At 35.3% G+C, this 25,000-nt stretch overlaps 1 protein-coding gene and 2 long non-coding RNA genes across 3 annotated transcripts in view; all 3 read left to right on the top strand.

The window, feature by feature from the left end:
• LOC135199567 (uncharacterized) overlaps positions 1–19,167 on the top strand; it is a 166,504-nt gene extending 147,337 nt beyond the window's left edge. The window contains exon 5 of the long non-coding RNA XR_010311102.1: positions 19,000–19,167. This is a non-coding gene — a long non-coding RNA (uncharacterized LOC135199567). The remainder of the gene's footprint in view (positions 1–18,999) is intronic.
• Positions 11,011–12,374, top strand: LOC135198945 (uncharacterized). Its single transcript, XM_064226863.1, has 3 exons — positions 11,011–11,239; positions 11,658–11,859; positions 12,208–12,374. Exons 1-3 carry the CDS (start codon positions 11,237–11,239, stop codon positions 12,372–12,374), a joined length of 372 nt encoding a protein of 123 aa, XP_064082933.1. The 5' UTR covers positions 11,011–11,236.
• On the top strand, positions 16,509–18,213 carry LOC135199566 (uncharacterized). The gene is made up of 3 exons (XR_010311101.1): positions 16,509–16,665; positions 17,082–17,214; positions 18,078–18,213. It is a non-coding gene; the product is annotated as an uncharacterized LOC135199566 (long non-coding RNA).
• Positions 19,168–25,000: the final 5,833 nt, after the last annotated feature.

Below are 25,000 nucleotides of genomic sequence, written 5' to 3'. Positions count from 1 at the left end.
TTAAACTCGATGCCTTCATAATGAAAAAGTTGTAGATAAATATAAGCAACAAAATTATAGTATATTTAGTTTTTACATGTTTTGGACTATATGGATACGTTGTAGTTTCTATTAGGGTTAAAATCTATGTTTAGGTTTGTGACCGTGTGTGATATCGATAATCCTGGATTATCTCTTCGATTTTTACACTTTGACAATCAACCATCTGGTATTCTTGATCTTGATGTTTACCTGATAACTTTCTTTCCAACAGTGTTTCATTTGTTCCTTGACAATGTCTTGGTAAAGACGAAAGCGCTTGGATTTCTGACTATTACTTTCCTGTGGTATTCGTTTATTTAATGAAGTCACGTGCATCTACTGTGATTTTTTAAGCATATATATATATATATATATATATATATATATATATATATATATATATATATGTGTGTGTGTGTGTGTGTGTGTGTGTGTGTGTGTGTGTGTGTGTGTGTGTGTGTGTGTGTGTGTGTTACAGTCAGTGTCTAAATCCAGATACAGGCAGTTTATAGTGACTCAAATTCTGATGGATTTTCTTGGCATATTGACTGCAATGTAATTGGCTAGTTTGCCTTTTGGCAGTGTAGTATATATGTGGGTGCGTAAATTATCACAATAACAACAGTGAATCTCATGTTCAAAAATCGTTCGTAAGGAAAATTGATCTTGGGGAAAAAAAAAAGTTGATTTTATTTTTTAATAAGAAAGGATACCACAATATCCGCTTAGAAAATCACTCAGTCAGTTCCAGCAAAATATCCAGAACGACTGTAGCAGACGGATAGGAAAAATATCATCATGAGACACCTAATTCTCTCTTTCATGTCCAAAACTCGTTAAAATTCTGTTCAGTGCTTAATTTGCAGAAAATCTATATAAGTCATTATGGCTCGCGTGTCATTTTCAACCCTAAATTACGGGAAACGGGGTTGGCAATCAATAGCATGCAGAAAGGCAGAGTTCAAAAGAAGTCGTAAATATTAAAAATGATACTGATTTGTATACGTTCAAGAGTCCCCAAGAAAGATATTAATGTTCTGAGAGGTCCTCAATAATAAGAAATGTTGCGGGTTCGTGTATAATTTGATAACCCTTTACAAAAGCTTTCGAACGCTTCCCTGGGTTCATCTTTGTAAAACTTTGTAAAGGGTTTTTAAATTATACACGAACTCGCAACATTTCTTAATATTGTGGACCTATAAGAACATTATATATACCCTCGCGATAGAGAGTTTTTCCCAACAAAAAATAAAAAGATATTAATATTGCTTCATTTTAGAGAGCCAATAAGAACAGCTTTTACATTAAATTTATTTATTTATTTTTTGTTTGTTCAGTAGAATTTGTATAATGAAATAGGTCCGTTCAACGAATGCGCCGTTTAATCTCCAAAATCGTTACAGCAACCAGAAGGTTCATCCAGAAAACAAATATATTTTGCTGCTGTTAATAAAGTCAACAATTAACCGAATTATAAATGACACTTTCTCGTGATACGATGTCTTATATTTTTGTATCGACAATGATTGATGTTGGCGAACTCTTCTTAGGTACTACCAACACAGAAGACAGGTTCTACAGCGGAATTTATGGTGCCTCAGCTTTTCCCACATTCAAAATGTTTATGAAATAGTTCGGAGCTTGACTGTTGAAAGGTTATTCATTTACAGGAGAGAAAAATGACGGGAAGAACAGGCATGACACTAGAAACCGCGAAGTAAAAGACGATACCCTCTCACGAGAGACTCTCTGTACTGATTGTCGTCATGTTTCCATACTAAATTCATAAGTCTCAACTGACCTTGAGTCTGATTGAGGTGAAGAAAAAAATCTTAAGTCAAGACATGACGCAGTTCGATCTCCATTCACGATAATGACCTGAACGCAAAGGAACAAGGAATAAAATCTTCCCGAGAGCCTTCATAAGAATCTTGCATGTAACTGTGACGATATTGTCCGGAGAGTCAGACACTGAATATTAAACAAATCACTTTCAGTAATCTCTCTCTCTCTCTCTCTCTCTCTCTCTCTCTCTCTCTCTCTCTCTCTCTGCTTCTTGTGGACACACACACCCATATAAGTAACACGCTCTAACAGTAACAAGCGTGCCAAAGAAATAGGCGAGAAACTTCATTCCTGTCGTGACCTTCACAGGTGGCTTGATTTCCCATTCTCCACTTTCTTCTCGAACCTTCTATTCCAGTCCGGTAGTCTCGTCTTCCATTCTTTTAGCCATCACTATTTTTCAGAATCCTACATTTCTCCTTTTTTATTGTTTGCCTAAGTACCTGAAAGCATGTAGTAGTACTATTTTCAGAAGGGAAAAAGCGAGAGGGATATATTAACAGAAATACGACAATTAATCTTACATGCATTAGGTATCATGACATTAATCCGCAAATGGCGGGATTTTCTGAAATTCATGCACATTTATGAACATACACACATATCATCATCATCATTTCAGCCTTCAAAAGTCCTTCGTTGGATGTAGACCTTCCCCAGGTTCCTCCACAGATTTCTATCCTGCGCTGCTCTGTGCCACTGTCGTTCATGTTGGTCTAGTCATTGTCACCATCGGGTTGTTTGTCTTCCTCGGTTTCTTGTGTATCCTTGGGGCGTCCAGAAGGTTGTTCGTGATGTCCATCTGTTGTCTGTCATCCTGGCAATGTGCCCCATCCAGTTCCACTTGAACTTACTGATGGTTTCAAGGATGTCCTTTACTTTAGTTTTTTGACGTATCCATTTAGCTGTTTTTCTATCCTTCAAAGTTAGATCTAGCATAATTCTCTCATATGCCCTCTGCATTGTTTGTAATTTAAGGGGAAGTTTTTTTTGTTAGATTGCTGCATTGTGCGTAATTTAAAGGAAAGTTTTTTTTTTTTAGATTCCAAGTTTCTGCCCCATAGATGACAGTGGGGAGGATACACAGATCATAAACTTTCCTTTAGAAGATGATGGGAATCTTCTTATTTTTTAACGCTGTCCTGGCTCTTCCAAACGCCCACCAACCGAGGGTTATTCTTCTTTTTATTTCGCTCTCTTTGGAGGCGTCATGTAGAGATTTTCGTTATCCAAGGTAGATGTAGTGGTCCACTTCCATCAATTGTTGATTTTCAGTGTCAAGTATGTCATCTGCATTTTCAGTGTATTTGTTGCTCACGACTTTGATCTTACGGAAGTTTATGCGGAGGCCTACTGATTTGTTTACTGCATTGAGCTCGGTGAGCATTTGTTGAAGCTCTTCTTTGGTGGGGGCAACGATAATGAGGTTCATCCAGCAAAAGCATTGGCAGGTGGACTTTTATATTATTTCCATCTATTTATTATTCCTTTTTCTTGCCAGTTGAGTTGTCGGAATCTCTCTCCAGGCAGGGAGTAAACAGTTTGGGTGAGCTTGTGTCACCTAGTCTGACTCCTCTCTTGAGTTGGAATGGTTCTGAGTCCTTGTGGAGGCGAATAAATAATGGTGCATGGTAAAACATTGTGATGGAGGACATTGATGTAGACTGAGTCAACTCCCTGTTCTTCCACCGCTGACATGACCTCCTCAGTTTCGACCGAGTCAAACGCTTTGGTGTAATCTACAAGTGCGACTACTAGTGGGATTTTATACTCGTTTGTTTTCTCAATGATCTGGTTTACTGTTTGTAGATAGTCATTGTGAAGTAGCCTCTTCTAAAGCCTGCTTGTTCCCTTGGCTGATTTCCATCAAGCTTACTTGCAATTCGATTAGTGATAAACTCTGGTGAAGATCTTATAAATAACATTAAGGAGGCTGATTGGTCGTTGGTTGCTCATGTCCCGATGTTACCTTTTTTTTGTACGGTAGAATGAGGATGGCTTTCTTCCACTCTTCTGGCATTTTGCTCTTCTTCAGACATTCATCGAATAGTCGCGCCAGTTTGACTTGGATTGGCTCATCAGCATCTGTTTATTAGGTCCAATGTGATGTTATCTGGTCCCGGTGCTTTCCCATTCGTCATTCCTTGATAACAAGTCGAACATCCCATGCTGTGGTCTCTGTCAAACACAATCAGTGAGTTCCAACCTTAACAATTGTTCTTCCGACTATATGTCATTTTCTGTTCGTTACGAACACGCACACAAGAGGCATGCAAACTTCATGCCCAAAACTCGTGATCTTTGAGGTGTCATTGACCACAAAGTGCACGGATAAACTGTCCTGTCTGTTTTTCATTTCAGCATCTTCCAGGAATCCAGCTAAGGTTAACAACCCATTCATGTGTCTTTAAAATATATTATTCGAGCTACAACTGTCCTTTAATGTCTATTCGCTCTACCCTCGGTAGTAATATATTTTCGTATTTGTAAATAATTTGAAAATATATTAATTCCGAGGTAGAGCGAATTAGATATTAAAGGACATTGCGCAGCTCGAATGATTTTATATGGATCACGGTGATGTGATAATTAATTCATATATATATATATATATATAAATATATGTAATGGGAATGAACGCTAGGCATATATGATATACAATTAATAAATCAAAATGAGGTCGATAGCGAGTGACAGGCAGTTGGAGGCGAAAACAGGCCTACCTCGAGTGTTATGTAGTGGCTGAGACATGGGCAAAACAGCGAATTCTTTAGACGCGCACTCAGAACAAAATTTTATGAAACAATATCGATCACACCAGAGAGATCGCGGGCGCACAATGACCTGAATAGCGGGAAGCTCACTTGACTGTGACGTCAGAGGACAAGAGAGTCCACGTGAAATGGAAAACGCACGTACATCGGAACAGAAAAAAAAAAAAAAAGACATTCACGTGCATACATTCGTGCGTGCATTCGTATGTCCATGAGCATGTGTAAGTGCATATGTCTGTAGAGCAAATGAATGGAATAAAATCCTAGTGTGGTAATTAATGGGGGGAATTATTCGACGGACGTTGAGTGTGAAACCACCGGCCAAAGGAGGTGCTTGGAGATCCACGGAGATAAGGTACAGTGAAAGAAAGACCTTTGAAACTTTTACATATTCCTTTGATTTTAGATGCTGTGAATGGGGAAACGTAGAAAAGATTTATAGGACATTTATCCATTGTATTTCAGCGTTTGATAATGGCTTTCTTTATTTCAGGATGGGTTCGATTGTTGCTACTTAATAATGAATTCTCTATAGACTTTTATCTGATGTTTATCGATAAAAACCCATAGAGTCGTTTGACAGGGGGGATAGTGTTGTCCAGTGTGGTTATACTAGGCAGTAATAGTGCTTTAATGATTTTGGGGATTCTTTAATTCGTTTTATCCAATATGATTCTTTAATTCATTTTATTTGATTTTTCATGTTAGTTATTTGGGAAATAAAGATTATATTTTCGGATAGCGAGAGTTGAATTCGCCTAAGAGTTAATGATTGATTTTTAGCTAGCTACAGGGATGGCAGGCGATGGGACAAACAACAAAAGTTAGGTTACGCTATCAGAAAGGAGTTCTCTCCTTTTAGTTGAATAGGGTCATTTACACCCATAACATATATATATATATATATATATATATATATATATATATATATATATATATAATATATATATATATATATATATAGTATGTATGTATGTATGTATATATATATATATATATATATATATATATATATACATACATACATGTATATATATATATATATATATATACATACATACATGTATAATATATATATATATATATATATATATATATATATATATACATGTATATATTATATACATAATATATATATATATATATAATATATATATATATATATGTATTACATATACATGTATATATAGATACACTATATAATATATATATATATATATATATATTATATACTAAAAATATAATATAAGAATCGAGTTATAATATATACATATATATATAGTATATATAGATATATATACATAGTATATATAATATATAGATATATATAGGGCTATATATACTATATATATATATATATATGAATATATATATATAGATACATATATATATATTATATATATATATACCTAGGATATATATATATAAAAAGATATCTAGATATATATATAGAATATATATATATATATATAGTACATATATATATATATATATATATATATATATAATATAATATACTATATATATAATATTTGATATACACATGTATGTATATGTATATATATATATATATATATATATATATATATATATATATATATATATATATATATATACATACATATATACCTGGACGGTGGTCGATCCCATGGGGGACGAAATTGTTATCAACTTAAAAAATTCCCCTTCGAGTACATATGATATTGGATAGCGTCACTGACTGTCCTGATTTCGTCCCCGTCCACCTGGACGGTGGTTCGATCCCATGGGGGGACGAAATTGTTATCAACTTAAAAATTCCCCTTCGGTACATATATGAAAAATATATCATTTGGGAGGTAAAGTGAATTTAGATATTAAAGGACCTTTGTAGCTTGAATTGATATGTGATATATATATATATATATATATATATATATATATATATATATATATATATATATATATATATATATATATATAAGATGCAGTGGAACTGCGATGCTAATAATTTAATTGAGATTTCTACGATTTTTCACGAGATTCTTTGTCTCTGCTCCAGAGAATTTGCTGCTGTCGGTGGGGGCTTTCTGTCTTGGAACTTCTTTGCTACTCCTTTCAATGGGATAATGGTGTCATTATTCAACTTTTCAAGATCATTTTCATTACTGTTTTGGTCCTCTAAATCTTCAAGAATCTCGTAGCGGTTTTTTAAACTCTTATCTGAAATGTAGAATGAGAGCTGCAGGTATTTTGATATGTTCTGGTCTTGAGAAGAATTGTTTTTTTTTGTCTTCCATGTTTTGGCGTTGATTTGGATTTTGCATTACCATTACCAAAATCAAAACACAATACACGCACACAAACACACACACACACACATATATATATATATTATATAGATACTAAACTCTGAAAACCTTTGTATGTTTATTTTTTTTTTTTTTTGTTTGCACAATTGAAGCACAGAACAAGTGTTACTTAAGTTGCGTTCCCTTCCCCCTCCCCACTCCCTCCTCCCAACCCCCTTACCCTTCCCTTCACTCCTCCTTCCCTCCCTTCCTATACCCCCACCCACCCCTCCCCTTTCCCCATCGCCCTTGAACTAGTGCTGCCGGTAGACTTTAGAACTAATGTGGTGAACAGGTAATGGAATATTGACGTCTTTCTGCGTTGTTGTTTGCCAGAGAGTTTCAAATCGTTCTTTAAGCGTAGAAGAAACGTAAGAGCACTTTTATTAATTTATATATATTACTAATGATCCTACTGCTATTTCATATTAAAATAAACACATACGCACACACACACACACACACACACACACACACACACACACACATATATATATATATATATATATATATATATATATATATATATATATATATATATATATATATACTAGAGTAATTCCTAGGAAATCTGATCTCACTAGGAACAGCCAGTCAACATTTCTAATTCCATAGGGATGTTTCAGATTAACTCAATAAGTCATTTTTCTACCTAAAATAGAGACAAAACACCAAAACATAAATTTTTATACTAGCAAAATACAGAATCAAAGAGAGAAAGGTCACAATGGAATGAATCACGGATGATGTGATAAATTATTCATAACAAGGCTACGTGTGTCAAACGCTCGAATATGCTAACATGGTAGACGGGGTTTCATATCGATTCTAATTACGAAAACACCGAGTTCGAGGGTGATTTGTAAGGTCAGATTCGATATAAACTTATAGAGTCTCTGTTGGCTGAATTGATAGCGTCACTGTCTGTTCTGATTTCGTTCCCGTCACCTTGGACGGTGGTTCGATCCCATGTGGGACGAAATTATTATCAACTAATATATATATGTATATATATATATATATATATATATATATATATATATATATATATATATATATATATATATAATGTGCATGTGTGGTTGTGCGGCATTTGCTTTTCTTTAGTTCTGCAAAGGTTTTGATCATATTTCACTTTATAACTGACGCAGATGCTAATATATAGCATGGTCTTTATTGCAATAAACATTCCCGCCCATAGTCAGCAGTGCTTTATTATGGTCTTTCAATCATGACTTCGTATCGTCAAGTAGAAAGCGCCAGAATGAACCCTTGAAGAAACATGATTCCAAAAAATCCCTGAGGGTGACTGTTTGCCTGAAAGTCATGATTACAAAAGTGTCCCACCGCTGAAGGTCACCTCAGTCTCGTAAATGTTGTGCTGGTCACTCAAAAGCACTCTTACTAAGATTGCATATCAATAGCAAAAGATTTTTTTGCCCTTTCATCATGAGAGAGAGAGAGAGAGAGAGAGAGAGAGAGAGAGAGGTACAGTTATAAATCTACAATGAAAAGAACTGGCGTCATTGAAGAGATTCCTTTCGGCAGGAGTCGAGGTGTTAAATTATCACTCAGGTACAATTTTTCACCTGAATAATGATCTTCTTTTTTTCTAGAGTTCTAGATTTCTTGTAGCGATTAACCGACTTTATCGTCTGATTGATAGTCATTACTCAAATTTTTCTCTGGCGACGACTGTGTATTGATCTGAAGATTGAGATTTCATGAAAAGATCACCGCCACGATTTCAGCAGGCTAGGTTCTCCGAGCGAGGCTGCCCTGCCTGGGTGAAGGACCCAAGAGACCAATCGTTTTCGTCACTGGCGCTTGGACTGGTTGTTAGCAAACGGCCAGTTGGTTTTAGCGCCTTCTTCCTTGCTCTGCTGGGGCCTAGGTGTCATTCCATCACCTGAAATTATTCATCCAGACCTTCTCTCATCAGCAATAACAGTTCCTGGTAGGTTACCTTCATAACGTTAGGGATTTTAAGTTGTAGTTTTCTGAAAAAAATTGTGACGGCTTTGTCCACATGGATTGTTTCTCTTGCCTCTGAGATCTTTACTCCCGTGGCTAGAGGGCTGCAAATTGGTATGTGATCATCTATCCTCCAATCATCAAACATACCGAATTGCAGCCCTCTAACCTCAAGTAGTTTTTAATTTAAGGTTAGTTAGCCATAATCGTTCGTCTGGCAACTCTAAAGGACAGTTCACCACGGGCCGTGGCTGAAAGCTTTATGGGCTACGGCTTGTACAGCATTATACACTGTACACAAAAAATACATAAATATATATATTTTTTTAGTTACGTTTGCGCTCAGGCATTGATGAATGGCTTTCTTGCCTCGTTTACAGTATCTGCTTGTGACAGTTATCCGCGAGGGTCCATTACCTAACGTTAGCTTGTGGGTTCCTGTTCATGGATATAGCATTTAAGCCTCCGAGAATGAATCCAAACAGTAGCAGACAAGATTGAGGGTCTTTTAGGAAACTCAGGTGAATAATAAGGTACAAGGATGTAAATGTATTCATTTACATCCTTGGATATAAGATAAGATCTCATTTTACGATTGAATATTAAGAAAAGGAAAACAAACATTTCTCCTAGATGTAATGGTTTATAGACACGATGATCATTTTAATACTACGATTTTTAGAAAGAAAACTTTCACAGGCCTGGGTTCTAATTTTTATAGTCATTGTTTTTATAATTTTAAACTAAATTCCTTATCAACCCTCTTCCACAGGGCTTTCAATATAACATCTGGACTGGCAACAATTTCCATAATGAAATTCTTTACCTCATCAGTACTTTATTGACAACTGCTTTCCATCCAGAATTTGTTTCAACAAAAAGCTTTACAAATTTGAAAATTTTGAATAATGTTATTTCCATCCAAAACTGTGAATTACCCACAAGTAACCTAAATTATGACTATATGCAAGCATCCCGCTCATTCGTGATAAAAAATTTCTATAGAGAATGACGGCAGTTAATAGATGTTTTTTACCAGCAATGAACCTAAAGCTAATACTTTGTAATCCAATGACCATAAGATCATCTTTCAAATAAAGAGAAACTTTTCACCTCCCTGATGTCCTCGGGAGTCATTTACCTATTTAATTGCCCCAGATGTAACCTTGGGAAAATATGTCGGATCCATCCGCAGGTTGTTAAAAGTGACATTGGATTCTCATCGAGGCGTCAGTTACAGAACTGCTGTTAAATGATCAAACCCAGAATTCTCCTGCATACGTGAACATGCAAAGAAATGTAAATTCGATGTCAATTACAAAGATTTAAAATCATAGGCCGAACTCCGAACGACCAACAACTAGCAATTTTAGAATCGCTTTTTATTAAACAGCTTGTCCCCCAACTAAATACTCAGACCACCTCAAACACCTCTAGACCTCTCGTGAGTTTAAGTCGAAGCTGAACCTGGCCCGAACTGTCACTCGGTCTGTGCCCTCAGCAACATTTGGTAAATCTCCTTCCTTTTTTATTGTATGATGATTTATGTTGTATGTGAAAAACTTTTTATTCTTTTTTATTCTTTATTTTATTCTGAGTCTGTTTTTTATTTTATTATATAGCTTTGAAAATGGACCAAACATCTTGAAACGTCAGCAGCTACATAAAGTACTTTGAAAGGAATGAAGAATTGTCCTTCCTCTTCACACCAAATTGCTGTTTACTGGATTGATAGAACCACCCTCAACTTTGCTATATATATATATATATATATATATATATATATATATATATATATATATATATATATTATATATATATATATATTTATATATATATATATATATATATATATAATATATATATATATATATATATATATATATATATATCTCAATAAAGGTTTTTGCCACGAAGGAAAAAATGAAAAGCGAGATAACCGAGTACTTTCGGTCCTGTTCAGACCCTTTACTAAGGCAAACTGATTTTACAGAGGAAAACATAGTCAAAAGAAGGCTTAACCCTTTAACGACCAGAGATCCCAATTTGGGATCTTTAAACAGCTACTTTCGGGTAGTCGTGGTGAACAAGTTTGAGCTTGTATGAAATTGACGCTTTGGCAACTCATAGCTACACTCCTCTGCTCTTCGAATCAACCAATCAGAAGCCACCAGGCCCTCGCACAAAGACTGGAGGGCCTTCGACAGACACCTCAGTCGTGCGCAAGTTGGAAAACAGTCAAGACGTGCCGCAGTAACCTCCAAGTTTCCCCCCCCTCCGAACTTCGTAATCATGGTAAGCACACAGTGACTGTGGGATAGTGAAGCCTAGTGATATACTTACCTTGATGATGTTGTTTGAAGGGCTGTAGTGTTACTGACGTGTCGTAGTGACAAAAAAAAAAAGTATAGATCCCTTGCGGGATACTTCGGTCGTTCTTAGGCGGACCACGCTCATCCCATGAGGGATGTATCGGACCGTAACGGTTACAACGGCCAGTAGAATACGACGTCAAGTAATTTTTTTAGTGCGTGTTTTAGACATTTGTGAATAATTTTAACAATATTTCTAGATATAACAGTGATGCTTTATAGATGTTAGGCTCATGTGCATATAAATGATTACCTTACAAGGGATTGAATGATAGGTTTTTGTTAGGGAAAGTTACTTTTTTTCATTACATGATTTTAAAATAGTTTTTTTATTTTTGCAGTTACAAAGCAGTATGTTTTCTGGGCAACGCAATGCTGCATTGGAGACTCAGGAACGTGTAACATGGGTAGCCCCTGACGACGCTGAATCAAGTGATATCGACATGAGCCCTTTGGACATTGACAGTGATGATGACGACCCTACCTACGTTCCTGACGAAGGCCTTACTCAGGACGGTGCCTTTGACCTTCCTAACTCTAGAGGTAGTTATTGAGGACATCCTTAGAGAGAGAGAGAGAAGAGAGACGAGAGAGAGACGAGAGAGAGAGCGAGAGAGAGAGAGAAATGTGTTGTAAACATTGTATTTAAATGTCTCGTTGTTATAATGGTATTTAAATTTGTTGCCCTTTAAATGGTTTGTAAACAATGGGTATTTTAAAAACTTATTTGTTTACTTGCATACTCACTGACATACACGTGCACACACATGCACACGCACATGCATACTCACTTGACATACACATGCACACACATGCATGCACACACAAGCACACATGCATGCACACACGATTCATTTACTGTTTCACTAATGTTACTTTATCTTGTTTCAGATCGCAAGGTCAATGTTGTCTCTCAAGCGATGCCTATGGAAGAGGAACCTGAGCCTAACCCTAAGAGGTCTCATGCTGATGAATGGAAGAAGGAAAACATTGATATCCATGCCCCTGCCCGACTACATTCATCAGAAGCCTGGTGCCAGGAATTCTCTTGGCACTAGAGATTTTGCTTTGCCAAGAAGGGGCCAACAGGTAGTTTTGCAAAATATTGAGACATGCCAGAATGCCACTGCCCTACACATGCCAAAGCGTGTCACCATGAGGCAGACCTGCAAGTTTTCTGTTCTGGTGCAGGCCACAGTTCCCGCTGGATGTGTGAGGATTGCAAGGTTGCCCTTTGCTTACTGAAGAAAGAAATTGTTTTGCTTTGTTCCATAAGATTTCTAAGTAAGTTGTTTGTTATGATAGTTGTTTATAGTGTTTTGTGTATTTTTTTTACTATTTTTGTATTAGAGTTTTTGATTAGAGTTTTTTATAGAGTTTTCTGTATTTTTATACTATTTTTGTATCTAATGTATATTTATTTTTATATTCAATTAAATTGTAACAAAGCCATATCAAGTGTTTCTATCATACATTGTGGAACAAAAAAAATGAATAAATAATAATAATCACATGATTTATGGGCAAATTAACAGTATTATAAACTTGAAAAAGTTGCCCGCACGGCCCAATAGATCCCATACGGGATGAGCGTGGTACCGCCTAAGAGCGCCCGAGGCACCCATACGGGATACTTCATTGCATGCAATTATTTGTTTCGCTACTTTGGAAATTTTGTAAAAGTACACAGGAGTAAAAAGGTCTTGTATTTACTAATACTACAACATACTAGAAGATTTTTTAATGTTTCCCATAAAACCCAGGGTGGACTTTAAAGGGTTAATATCCAAACTGACACTACAAGATTAGCAATAAGGGCGATTTCAACTCTACAGAAACGAGGGGAAACGCCTGCTCGATATATATATTTATATTTTCTTTCGTCTTTTCATTAATAATAATTTTTTGGGAAAATTTGTGTGAATTTCATGATATTAAATTGTATATGCTTCCTTGTTTTTTCAAAATGTACTGTTTTCTGGAAGAATAACTTGTTACTGCGTGTATCCTCCAAGGTGTGGCTACCCTCAAGCGTTTTCTCGTTTCTGTAGAGTGAAATTGCCCTTATTGCTAATCTTGTAGTGTCAGTTTGTATATTAAGCCTTCTTTTGACTATGTTTTCCTCTGTAAAATCAGTTTGCCTTAGTAAAGGGTCTGAACAGGACCGAAAGTAATCGGCTATCTCGCTTTTTCATTTTTTCCTTCGCGGCATAAACCTTTATTTATACATAGCATCACGTTTTATATACCTCGTGATCAAGTTATTCATATATATATCATTTAGACAAATGATACTCATTTGTCTAAATGAGTATCATTTGGTTCTAAAAACTCGTTTAAGATATATATATATATATATATATATATTATATATATATATATATATATATATATATATACACATATATATATATATATGTGTGTGTGTGTATATATATCTATATATATATATATATATATATATATATACTATGATATATGTATATATATATATATATATATATATATATATATATATATATATATATATATATATATATATATATATATATATATATATATATATATATATATATATATATATATATATATATATATATATATATATATATATATATATATATATATATATATATATATATATATATATACATATATATATACATATATATATATATATCTATATATATATATATATATATATATATATACATATATATATATATACATATACCTATATATATATATATATATATATATATATATATATATATATATATATATATATCTTAAACGAGTTTTTAGAACCAAATGATACTCATTTAGACAAATGAAAGAAACTGCTAACAAGCAACTGCCTACCCTCAATCTGTAACTGAAACTGAAATGGAAGACTAGGCCAATAAACCCTTGTAGATACAAAAATATACTTTCTATTTCCCAGACTAGCTAACATTAACGTGGAACAAAATGAATACATTAAAGTGGAATTAAATGAATAGTCTGACCCCCCAAAAAACCGTAAACTGTCATTTTCCTCTCCTGAACCAGGTTTAAGTCTGATTAACTACACCATTTTTAATAGTCAATTAAGTCTTAGGGAACCCATTTTCTTATATGGTGCCATTGAGCCCATCTGAAATAAAGAGACCATATTTATTACCCCACTCCACATGTGAAAGTTAATCAAAATGAATGTGTATGCACCACACTTCTCTTTCTCTTTTCACTTCAAAGGTGAACTTTTTCAGTCTTATCTTACGTTACCTTATTCGATGGGCGTTCTCAAACCTCCTCCAGGTGTGTTCTGCACACTGACACAAGCAATCAAAGAGTGTCCTCTCCTCTTTTCATTTTCTATCACTAAGCCCATACATCATACGCTATGAACGCACACACACACAAACACGCCTTGCGGAGCGCATAGAAATGATGTGTGCCTGCATGTCCCAAGCATGTGTGGCGTCAATAACCTCTTCATTGCAATGCCAATAAGAACTAACAAATCAATCAATCAATCAATCCCAAGCATGTGATTTCTGAGGTGTTGCCGACCTCAGATCGCATTGGTCATCATTTCTAGCTGTTTTTCATTTCAGCACTCTTCAAGGAGCCTAGTGCTTGTCACTAAGCGCCCTATCTCTTACCAGAAAAAGCTGAGATTAACAGTTCACTACCACACCTTTTTTAAGATATATGTATATGTATGCTATTAAGTTGGTAGCTATGGCCGATTTTTTTATGATTTCATAAGCAAATATTTCATTACTAGCTTGCATGTATGTGTGTGTATAAATGTACACAATATTAATGATATGTTCATTAAAACTAAAAGCTCGGAAATTCAGATAAATTTTCTGAAGTGAAGTCCATGTGATGTGACAGGGGTCTGGAATAATTGCCTCCAAGCCTTGAGAACTGAATTCAGTACTCAGGTTCTACTTGTGAAGAAGAAATATCTGTTGAAGCACTGCAGAAAGTCTGAAATGTGGTGTCGTCTCTTGTCGAAGCCTTTCTCACTCTCTAAAAAGTGTTGCTTCATGAATCAATTGACAGCAAATCTCCATATCCACGAGGAGATAACTATGCTATAGTAAATTCACATCACCCGTGCATCTGATGCCTGGGCCATTCCCTTACGACTCTCCTCATTGGCTGTTGATAAGGCAATTACAGGGCTGGAAACTCTCAGTCTCTCTCCAGAGTTCACATCGGCAGGATGTATGTTCCACCTCTCCTGAGGGATAATTTTGAAAGACGTATCCCTCAGGAGAGGTGGAACATACATCCTGCCTTTGTGAATTCTTAAGAGAGAGACTGAAAGTTTTCAGCCCTGTGATTGGCTTATCCGAAGCCAATCAAGAGCGTCATAAGGGACTGGCCTGGGCATCACATGCACGGGTGATGTGAATCCACTATAGCCTCCACGATGTCATTTAAGTTCCTCGAGTAAATTTCAACGAGAGAAACACTCCCTTTCAAGTAGCCAATCGTTCGCCCGAAAACTCGACGGCGTAAAGGTCGTCTCTCTCCAGCGATTGCACCTTAAGGGTTGGTGACTGCTGCTCGGCTGCCGAGAGCAAACTTTCTCTTTTATAGAAGCCTACTCCGATCCGGTCTTGCGACCAAATCTGCGATCAATGGCCACCTTGCACTTCAGTCAATATAGTCTTGCTGATGCACGAAAAACCTTCGTTGAAGTAGCAATATCCCTCCTGAGGAATCGGTTACTTGATCGTTTGAAAGATACTTCGCAGAAACGATGTGCGTGTGATCGGTAGTATCCCCTCCCCCCCCGCCCCGCCAGAAGCATTGTGCTTGAGACGACTTAAACTAGAGATTATGTAGTAGTGGTAGACTGCTGTGAGTTCCAATCTAGGTGGAAAGGTGCATCAAACTATCACGCGATTTTGTTTATTAACTGAAGCCACTGGGAAAGTTCAAAATGAAACGACAGAGTGCCGAGTACTTTCGTGTATTTTTAACACATCTTAGGGTCACAAAAATGTGTTCAAAATACACGAAAGCACTTGGTACTCTGTCGTTTCATTTTGAACTTTCCAGGCGCCTTCAGCTAATTATATATATAAACCACTAAAATTTCAGGCTGGGCAATATGGCGAACAGTAATCTGAGATTCACCGGGATATTTCACTTGCATTTGTTTTGGATTCCCTTGATCTGCTGTGGTATGGGATAACATGGTGGCAGAAGGAACTGAAACCTGGATAGCTCCTGAATATTGCATGAAGGACCCTCCTGCAAATGTGGCCAACGTCTCAGTCCCCAGCAAATTGATGTGTTCTCTCCACGCAAGCAAATCAAGGTCGACGATGTTTGTTTACCAAAGTGAGTACGACTAGCATTCCATTCTACTTTATTATTATTATTATTATTATTATTATTATTATTATTATTATTATTATTATTATTATTATTATTCTTTAAGGTACACAATGATATACTAATGGTAGCGGTAGTAAAATAAAAAAAAATATGTAAAAGCTTTGACTATTACATAATTGAGATATGTCAACCTTCGGTGCGTTGCTCACCAGTTTAAGCAACAAGAGAAAACAATAATTAGAAAAATAGAGAAGAACCTTTAGAAAATTAATGCAGCTGAGGCAGCAATCACTTTTGATAAAACATGTTTAAAAGAGGGTTTACTTCCAGCATATTATTATTATCATTACTAGTATTATTATTATTATTGTAGCTGTAGTAGTGATGACTAACAGACTGCTCATACTTGCTCTAAACAGGTAAGACTTGTTCCACATACGACGGCCTCAATGAAGCTTCCTATTCGACTCTGGTATTCGCCAGGAAAACTTCTCCCGCTCTGTTGGAGGAAGTCGCCAGGGGAAAGAACACCTTCACTAGTCAGCAGTGTCCGTGAGGATCCACTTGATTAAAAATACACACACATTCAAAAATATATATATATATATATATATATATATATATATATATATATATATATATATATATATATATATATACATATATATGAGTGTGAGGGAGAGAGAAACAATATATCCTCTGCATCATGATACACGGTGTCAGATAATTAACTTATTGCTATGGACACTTAAGAGTAGGTGCTTATGGTATGAGATCCAAGCTTATATATAGTATGTGTATATATATATATATATATATATATATATATATATATATATATATATATATATATATATATATATATATATAAGTAGATGAAGGCAGGCAGGAACACACAGCAATTTGACATTACGGCATTTATTCCGACGTTTCGTAATACATTATTATATTATTATTATTATTATTATTATTATTATTATTATTATTATTATTATTATTGATTTAAAAAAATAAATCCTTGTATATTAATGTTCAATTTCATAGTTTTTTAAAAATTTATGTAACTTGTGTTTTAAATTAACTTATGTGTGTTTTAAATATGGTCTCCTTTTAAATTGACTTATAGATAACTATTGTTTTTAATTTTGTAATCTTTTAAAAAGTTTTAAAAATGATCTTACTTACATCTTAGAATTCCTTGAGGATGCAATAATGTATTGGGAAACGTCGGAATAAATGCCGTAATGTAAAATTCCTGTGTGTTCCTGCCTACCTTCATCTATTAGTGTGATGCCCGAGTATATATATATATATATATATATATATATATATATACTATATATATATATATATATATATATATATATATATATATATATATATATATATATATATATATTTCTTTTCACCGACAGGAACCATGTAAAAGAAAATGCAGTCGACGGAAACGTAACAACCTTATACCACTCTGAGGTCAAGTAAACCCTTTCTGGACAGTCGATTTGGGAGAAGTCCGGAACGTATCTGGTCAGGATCCTTCCTAATGGCAACCAGTTCAACAAAAACATTGAGGTACAAATAAATCTCTTTCTTTCTACCAAATCACAGCACGGGTTCGATTCATGGTCAGGATGGATTTCCCTCTGGCGAGAGATAATGAATTATTCATCCTTAAAAGCCTCTTGTGACTGAATATGTGAAAGTTAGAAAAATATATACACAAATTTACGGATGCAATGCCAATGTATAATATATATATATATATATATATATATATATAATATATATATATATATATATATATATATGTAAAATGATGTATATATAAATATGTTTTGCTTTTAAATCAAGAAAAGGTGATTTTACAAACAGTTACAGCCACGAGGGAAACAGTGAAACAATGAGACAGAGTACTTAGCATTTCATTGTTTCAATTTACATGTCACCCCCTTCCAAACCCCACCCAATATGGTGCCAGTGATGTCTTACCCCCACCCAGCCATCCTCCACACTATTTTTTTTTTTTCCATATAGTAAGTCATGTGACCGAAATGAGTTATGATAGTTAAGATTTCTTGAAACTGCAGTTATGAAAAGGTAGATTATATATCATGTTAACGATACATTAACTCAGGTACAAATGCATGAATTATAAGTGTGAACTTTTTTTTAAATTAAGCTAAAACGGTTTACACTTGGTACATAAAATCTATGATCCTTTGTAGGGGTGTTTGCACCTAATACTACGATGCAAACTACAGTAATTCCTTTAGAGAGTTTTCCGTAGAAGAAGAATACGCAGATGATAACAATGATTGACCTAATCGTTCCTTCCAGATCCGCCTTGGCAGGGACAATCTGACAACGGGGGACTTCTCGTCCTACGCCTTGCTGGCCAGATACACCGGTCCTTACTCATTGTCTCAGCAGTACCTGGCCTGCCACTCACGAGGGGTCCTTGGAAGATATCTCAGCATCCAGAAGGTTCCACCAGGCACTACTTACTTGGGGTTGCTGGATGGGGTGGAGGTGTACGCCACAAAGAGGCCTTGAAATATCAATATTATAGTCAAAATTATCTTCTTTTTCTTCTCTCTGAAAATGTTACAAGATAAAAGGACTCAATTCATGGCGATTTCCAGAATAAAAAAAAAATAAAGTTTAATTTTTTTTCAATGCCCTTTATATGAAGAAATAGAAAAATTGTGTAAACTGATTTGGAAAGCCTTAGAATTTGTTCTTCTTCTTCTGCCCAAAATGCCGAATGATGTCTAGTTTTGCTTCAGTAGGAAAGTTTACACAACTTCAATTTTAATATTCTATGAATTATGTATAGTTAGTGATATTCAATTCCCTTGACAATCACTTTTGCTTTATGAGTAAGGACGTTGTATGAAGAGATCTGGAAAGTGGTAATCAGCCGATTTAGTTTTCTGTAAAAAAAAATTATTGAGATGGTTTTGTCTCTCTGTCCACACGTTTCTCTCCGCCCTCAGATCTTAAAAAAACTACTGAAATAGATTAGTGCAAATTGGTATGTTGATCATACACCTCCAATTGTTGGACATACCAAACTGTAGCCCTTTAGTCTCCAGCAGTTTTTATTTTTATTTAAAGTTAAAAGTTAGCCATGATCGTGCGTGTCGCACCGCTATAGGTATCAACAGCACAGGCCACCACAGGGCAGTGGCTGAGAGTTTCATGGACCGTGGCTGAGATTTTCATACAGCGTTATACGCTGTACAGAAAACTCGATTGCCTGGCATTTTTTACTTGATTATTTCTGTTTCTAAGATGAAAATCCTAACATGAATTCCGAGGAAGAATCAAGTCAATATTTGAGATGGTATAGAATCGGATAATTGATTGACTGATCTGTCAGTGCTGATTTCTTTAAAGCACAAAGATGCATCATCTAAAGCAAAGTTCCTCTGGAAGCTAACGATAATATAGCCTACTTCTTGGTTACTTTGAATCATCGCTCACGGAATTAATGATCAAGGCCAGCGTTCTATCCTCCTCTCTCCTCAGAGGAAGTCGTGTTGTGGAGAGAAACGGAGCTGGTCTGGCGTTCCACTGGCAGCTGGTCTAGTCCTCAAGGAGGAGGTTATCTATCGTCAGCATCTAATTTCAGGTCACCGTAGTGCCGTCAGTGCACCCCATGCAGCGCACTGTAGGCATTACTTAAGGTTCTTTGCAACGGGCCTTCGGCCCCTAGGTGCAACCCCTTTCATTCATTTTACCGTACTTCCGTTCATATTTTCTTTCCTCCATCTTACTTTCCACCCTCTTCTAACAATTGATTCATAGCGTTGCTTGTTTTGAGGTTTTCCTGATGTTACCCCTTTCAAACCTTTTACTGCCAATTTTGTGATTTAGTGCTGAATGACCTTAAAGGTCCCATTGCTTGGCATTTGGCCTACATTCTATTCAGTACATTCAATTCAATTCAATCTGTTTTCAGGCGAAATATTTCCTTGTAATTTGTCCCTCTCCATCACAACGTTCTTAATTAGGCTGAGGAAGGACTTTGTTGTTTGTTTGTTTGTTTGTTTGTATGGTGTTTTTCCGTTGCACGGAACCAGCGGTTATTCAGCAACCGGACCAACGGCTTTATGTGACTTCCGGACCACGTCGAGAGTGAACTTCTATCACCAGAAATACACATCTCTCACTCCATACCAACCACGCCACTGAGGCGCTAGGAAATCTTTGGCAAATAAGAAAAGCTAAGTTGTTATCGATCTCAGTCTCAAATACCTCCCAAATCTTCGGTTTTCCCAGCGAGAGATTTGCAACCTGAAATGATTTACGTTTATTTCTCTCGAACACCATATTCTTTGGAAGCCTGAATTTCAGGTCAATGTGGGGTTGTTCCATATTTATAGTTTTATCTACCGAATAATGATAATTATTATTATTCCGTCACATTAAAAGAAAAAAAAGTATTCACATATCACAGGACACACAAATGGATACAGAGGGGGCTTATTAAAACACATCATTAGAAGGGCCCTTCTCAAGAAAACGCGAAACCATTGTGGTTGTATGTGAGGATTCTCTATTAAAATTCCTATTAATGTGTAGTGTGTCTAGACGAAAATGCAATAAATGTGTTGAACTTCACTGGATTTGTATAATTACATAATACACACACACACACACACACATATATATATATATGTATATATATATATATATATATATATATATATATATATATATATATATATTGCGTGTGTGTTATGAACCACCTTTTCCTTGATAATGCTCAATAAGCTACTTAGTTTTTATTCGGATGCTCTTAATTTCGTTGATTAATTGGCCAAGTTACTTTTTGTATTGGCAATAAAAAATTTGAAATTGGGTCATCAAGACGAGTGAAATTGCAAGTAAGTTAGTTTTTTCTTGTAAACTGATTATAAGGTTTTTTTTTCTTATTTTATTGTTTAAGCTAAATCCTAATAGATTTGATAACTCTTTAAAAGTCATTACTCGGAGGAGACTTATTTAGAAAATAGCTATAGTAAGAGATTTTGTTTGCAATCAGACATTAAGGTAGCAGAGTATTTGCTCAAAATGAAGACAAATAGTATGTCTAGTAAATCAAAGAATGACACCATTTATTATGAAACCTGAACAGTTAGAAATAACTTGAACTTTGAGAGCAAAGGCGAGTTGATAAGGTGGCTCATCATATAAGCATTCAAATGCCAATTGACTCAAGCGTCACCTGTCAAGAAATGGAGGATGTGATTTGTTTGTTCTTTATCCGGATTTTTCTTGATTTTTTCAATCCTTTCGATCGAGCTGCTCCGGCATTTGTCCTTTAAATGCTGGATACCCGTTTTCGGTCATTCATCTCTATTCAGTGAAGTCACGATATTTTGTTTACTTTTGGCTGGATGTAACTTGTCTTGTAAAAAAGTTATTTCTTGATTCTTCTTATTATTATTGCTGAGAATATCAATTATATAATTAGAGACGGTATTGTGAATATGGAGAGACCAACCCACTAAGGAGTAACTGTAAAGCGGCTTATAGAGGAAGCCAGGCCAGTAACGAAAAACTTTCAACTGAAGCTAACGGAGATCGTCCGGTGGAAATTCTATTATGAAAAAAGTCTCCACCTGTTCGTAATTCTCTTTTCATGGCAGATAGTGTCAATATTTCTAGTGCAAAATAAGATAAAATAGAAAAATATTCTGATTATGATGCAAGAGCTGGATGCTTAACTAGACGTTTCTTATAATTCTGCCCAAACTCCTAAAAAAAAAAGAGAAGAAGAAGAAGAAGAAACGACTTGAGTTGAGGTGCCTTTTACTCGTGAGTAAAGTTTTACAACTTCAAATTCTAAGGCGCCATTGATTTTCAACCTAGAGGCATAATTTTCTTGTTATTTGTTTCCGAAAGGGTCTAGTTTCCTTTTTGGCTTAGTTAAAGTCATGCTTGCATATCATTGCAGCCATTTAGCAGGACAAGAAGAATGTGAAAATATTCCCGAGATGATATTTTCAGGACAAGGTATAAAATGCTAAAAGGAGCTAGATTACGCTAAACAAAATTCGTAATTTGAGGAAAAATACTGCGCCCAAACTTGCCGTCCCAAAAGAAATAAATATCCTCGTATCCCATTCAGTGACACTGACGTTTTCTTTGACTCGTCATATAACAAAACTATGGAGGCTTGAAAAGCATAAACAACTGCCGTTTCTGCTGTGCGGAATTAATATGCGGATCCAACAACAACAATTTTTTTCTTATGATTATTTTTATTCATTTTCGGTATGGTAATAAATCATTACGGTAAATCTAGGGCACTAATCCGCGGCGGCGTAGACTATGGCAGTTGCGGTTTTTCTATGCAGTTTTACCTCCTGAACAAGAATAATTTTAAGTAATATTTATTCGGGCGACTGTAACTAATCCGCAGGGGCCAGTACTAAACGCGGCGAAATCCATTGGACGCCCCAATCCTTAGTGGATGTCGTATCCGCGGTTACGTTTCTTGCAGTCCGTGCGAGAAAACTATTCTGTAGAATTACCACTGCAAGGAACGTAACCGCGGATACGACATCCATTAAGGATTGGGGCGTCCAATACAATGTATTTCGCCGTGTTTAGTACTGGCCCCTGGGAGTTAATTACAGTCGTCCGAATAAATATTAGTTAAAATTCTTGTTCAGGAGGTAAAACTGCATAGAAAAACCACAACTGCCATAGTCTACGCCGCCGCGGATTAGTAGTACCCTAGATTTACCATAATTGACAACCAGTTTGGTCTGGATCTTCATCGAGAATAGTGTGCCCCAATTTGATCCCTCGAAGTGCAACTCATACGATAAGGGGATGTGATGTGGCATTTTACAGAAATACTGAAGCTCTCCGTAGGTAGTAACCCATCACTTGAAAAATATGGTCTACGCTCACTAAAGTAAAATATGCCATATGTCAACTTGCATGTGATGTAGTGATGATAAATTGCCGACATGTGTTTATGACACGTTTTTGCTGCTGTGGGGAAGTGCTCTTCGGAGCTGCAACGCTCATCCAAATTATCTAGAAATTTATTATGCCAAGCGGGGGGTGGAGGAGTGTCATTCGAGTAGCATGATTTTGCATTTGGCCGAATTTTTTATTTTGTAATTTTATAGTGTTTTGGGATCCAGGTTCAGCAGCTTTACAAAAAATATAAAAATACCAAAAAGATTTAGAGTGCTGTTAATTAAGAACTAGGCTTTGGTGTCCGAACGAAAGAAGATATATAATACCAATTAGTACGTCATGAAAAAATAACTTTGTTCAAAAATATCAAGACCTGAACAAAGATATTTCCATTTTGCGTCGGTTCCTTGATGTGGCTAAATTATGAAAAGAAGATACACACAACGCCTAAACAACCAGCAGAGGGTCTGTCTACTGCTAATCAGTGGACTGAGAGGTATGGACCAAGATATACCTCTACGTTTAGCTGACAGCTGATTTCAGGAATTACACCATTCACCATAAAACAGCACTTTATTGAAAAGCAGGCTTCTTGTTCTTGTGCAATTATTACCTGCTATATGTATATATATATATATATATATATATATATATATATATATATATATATATATATATATATATATATATATATACATCCATTCAGGAAATCGCAGACAACCACATCAGAAGAATAATTTATTAGAGGACGTTTCGCACATACAATGTGCATCTTCAGTCTGTTGAGATAAAAAAACACATACATATTAGCATTCAACTAACGGTTGGTTGCGCCTTGGTATTTGTTTTTTTATTTGTACTTTTTACTTTTTAGTTTTACTTGTCAATTTTTAGTCCTTTATGTCAATTTTAAGTTAATTTATGTCCAATTGTAAGGTAATTTTAGGTCGTTTTTACTATATATTGCAGGGAATCCTGGCTATTGATTGAATGCGAATAGTTTATGTGTTTTTTATCTCCAACAGACTGAAGATGCACATTGTATGTGCGAAACGTCTCTAATAAATTATTCTTCTGATGTGGTTGTCTGCGATTTCCTGAATGGATGTATGTGATATACCTGCATAGCCTATATATATATTATATATATATATATATATATATATATATATATATATATATATATATATATATATATATTTATATAATGTAAAAAAAGACATGTATACGCACACACACACACACACACACACACACACACACACACACACACACATATATATATATATATATATATATATATATATATATATATATATATATATATTATTTCTGATTTCTGCTCGTTCACTCCCTAGAAAAAAGTAGTTAACACTGAAAAATTTGGCCTTGA

Source organism: Macrobrachium nipponense, chromosome 25, assembly GCF_015104395.2.
Source record: "Macrobrachium nipponense isolate FS-2020 chromosome 25, ASM1510439v2, whole genome shotgun sequence".
NCBI classification, from domain to species: Eukaryota; Metazoa; Arthropoda; class Malacostraca; order Decapoda; family Palaemonidae; genus Macrobrachium; species Macrobrachium nipponense.
Note: the sequence above shows the minus strand (reverse complement) of the source record. Positions and strands in the feature narration are given on the sequence as shown.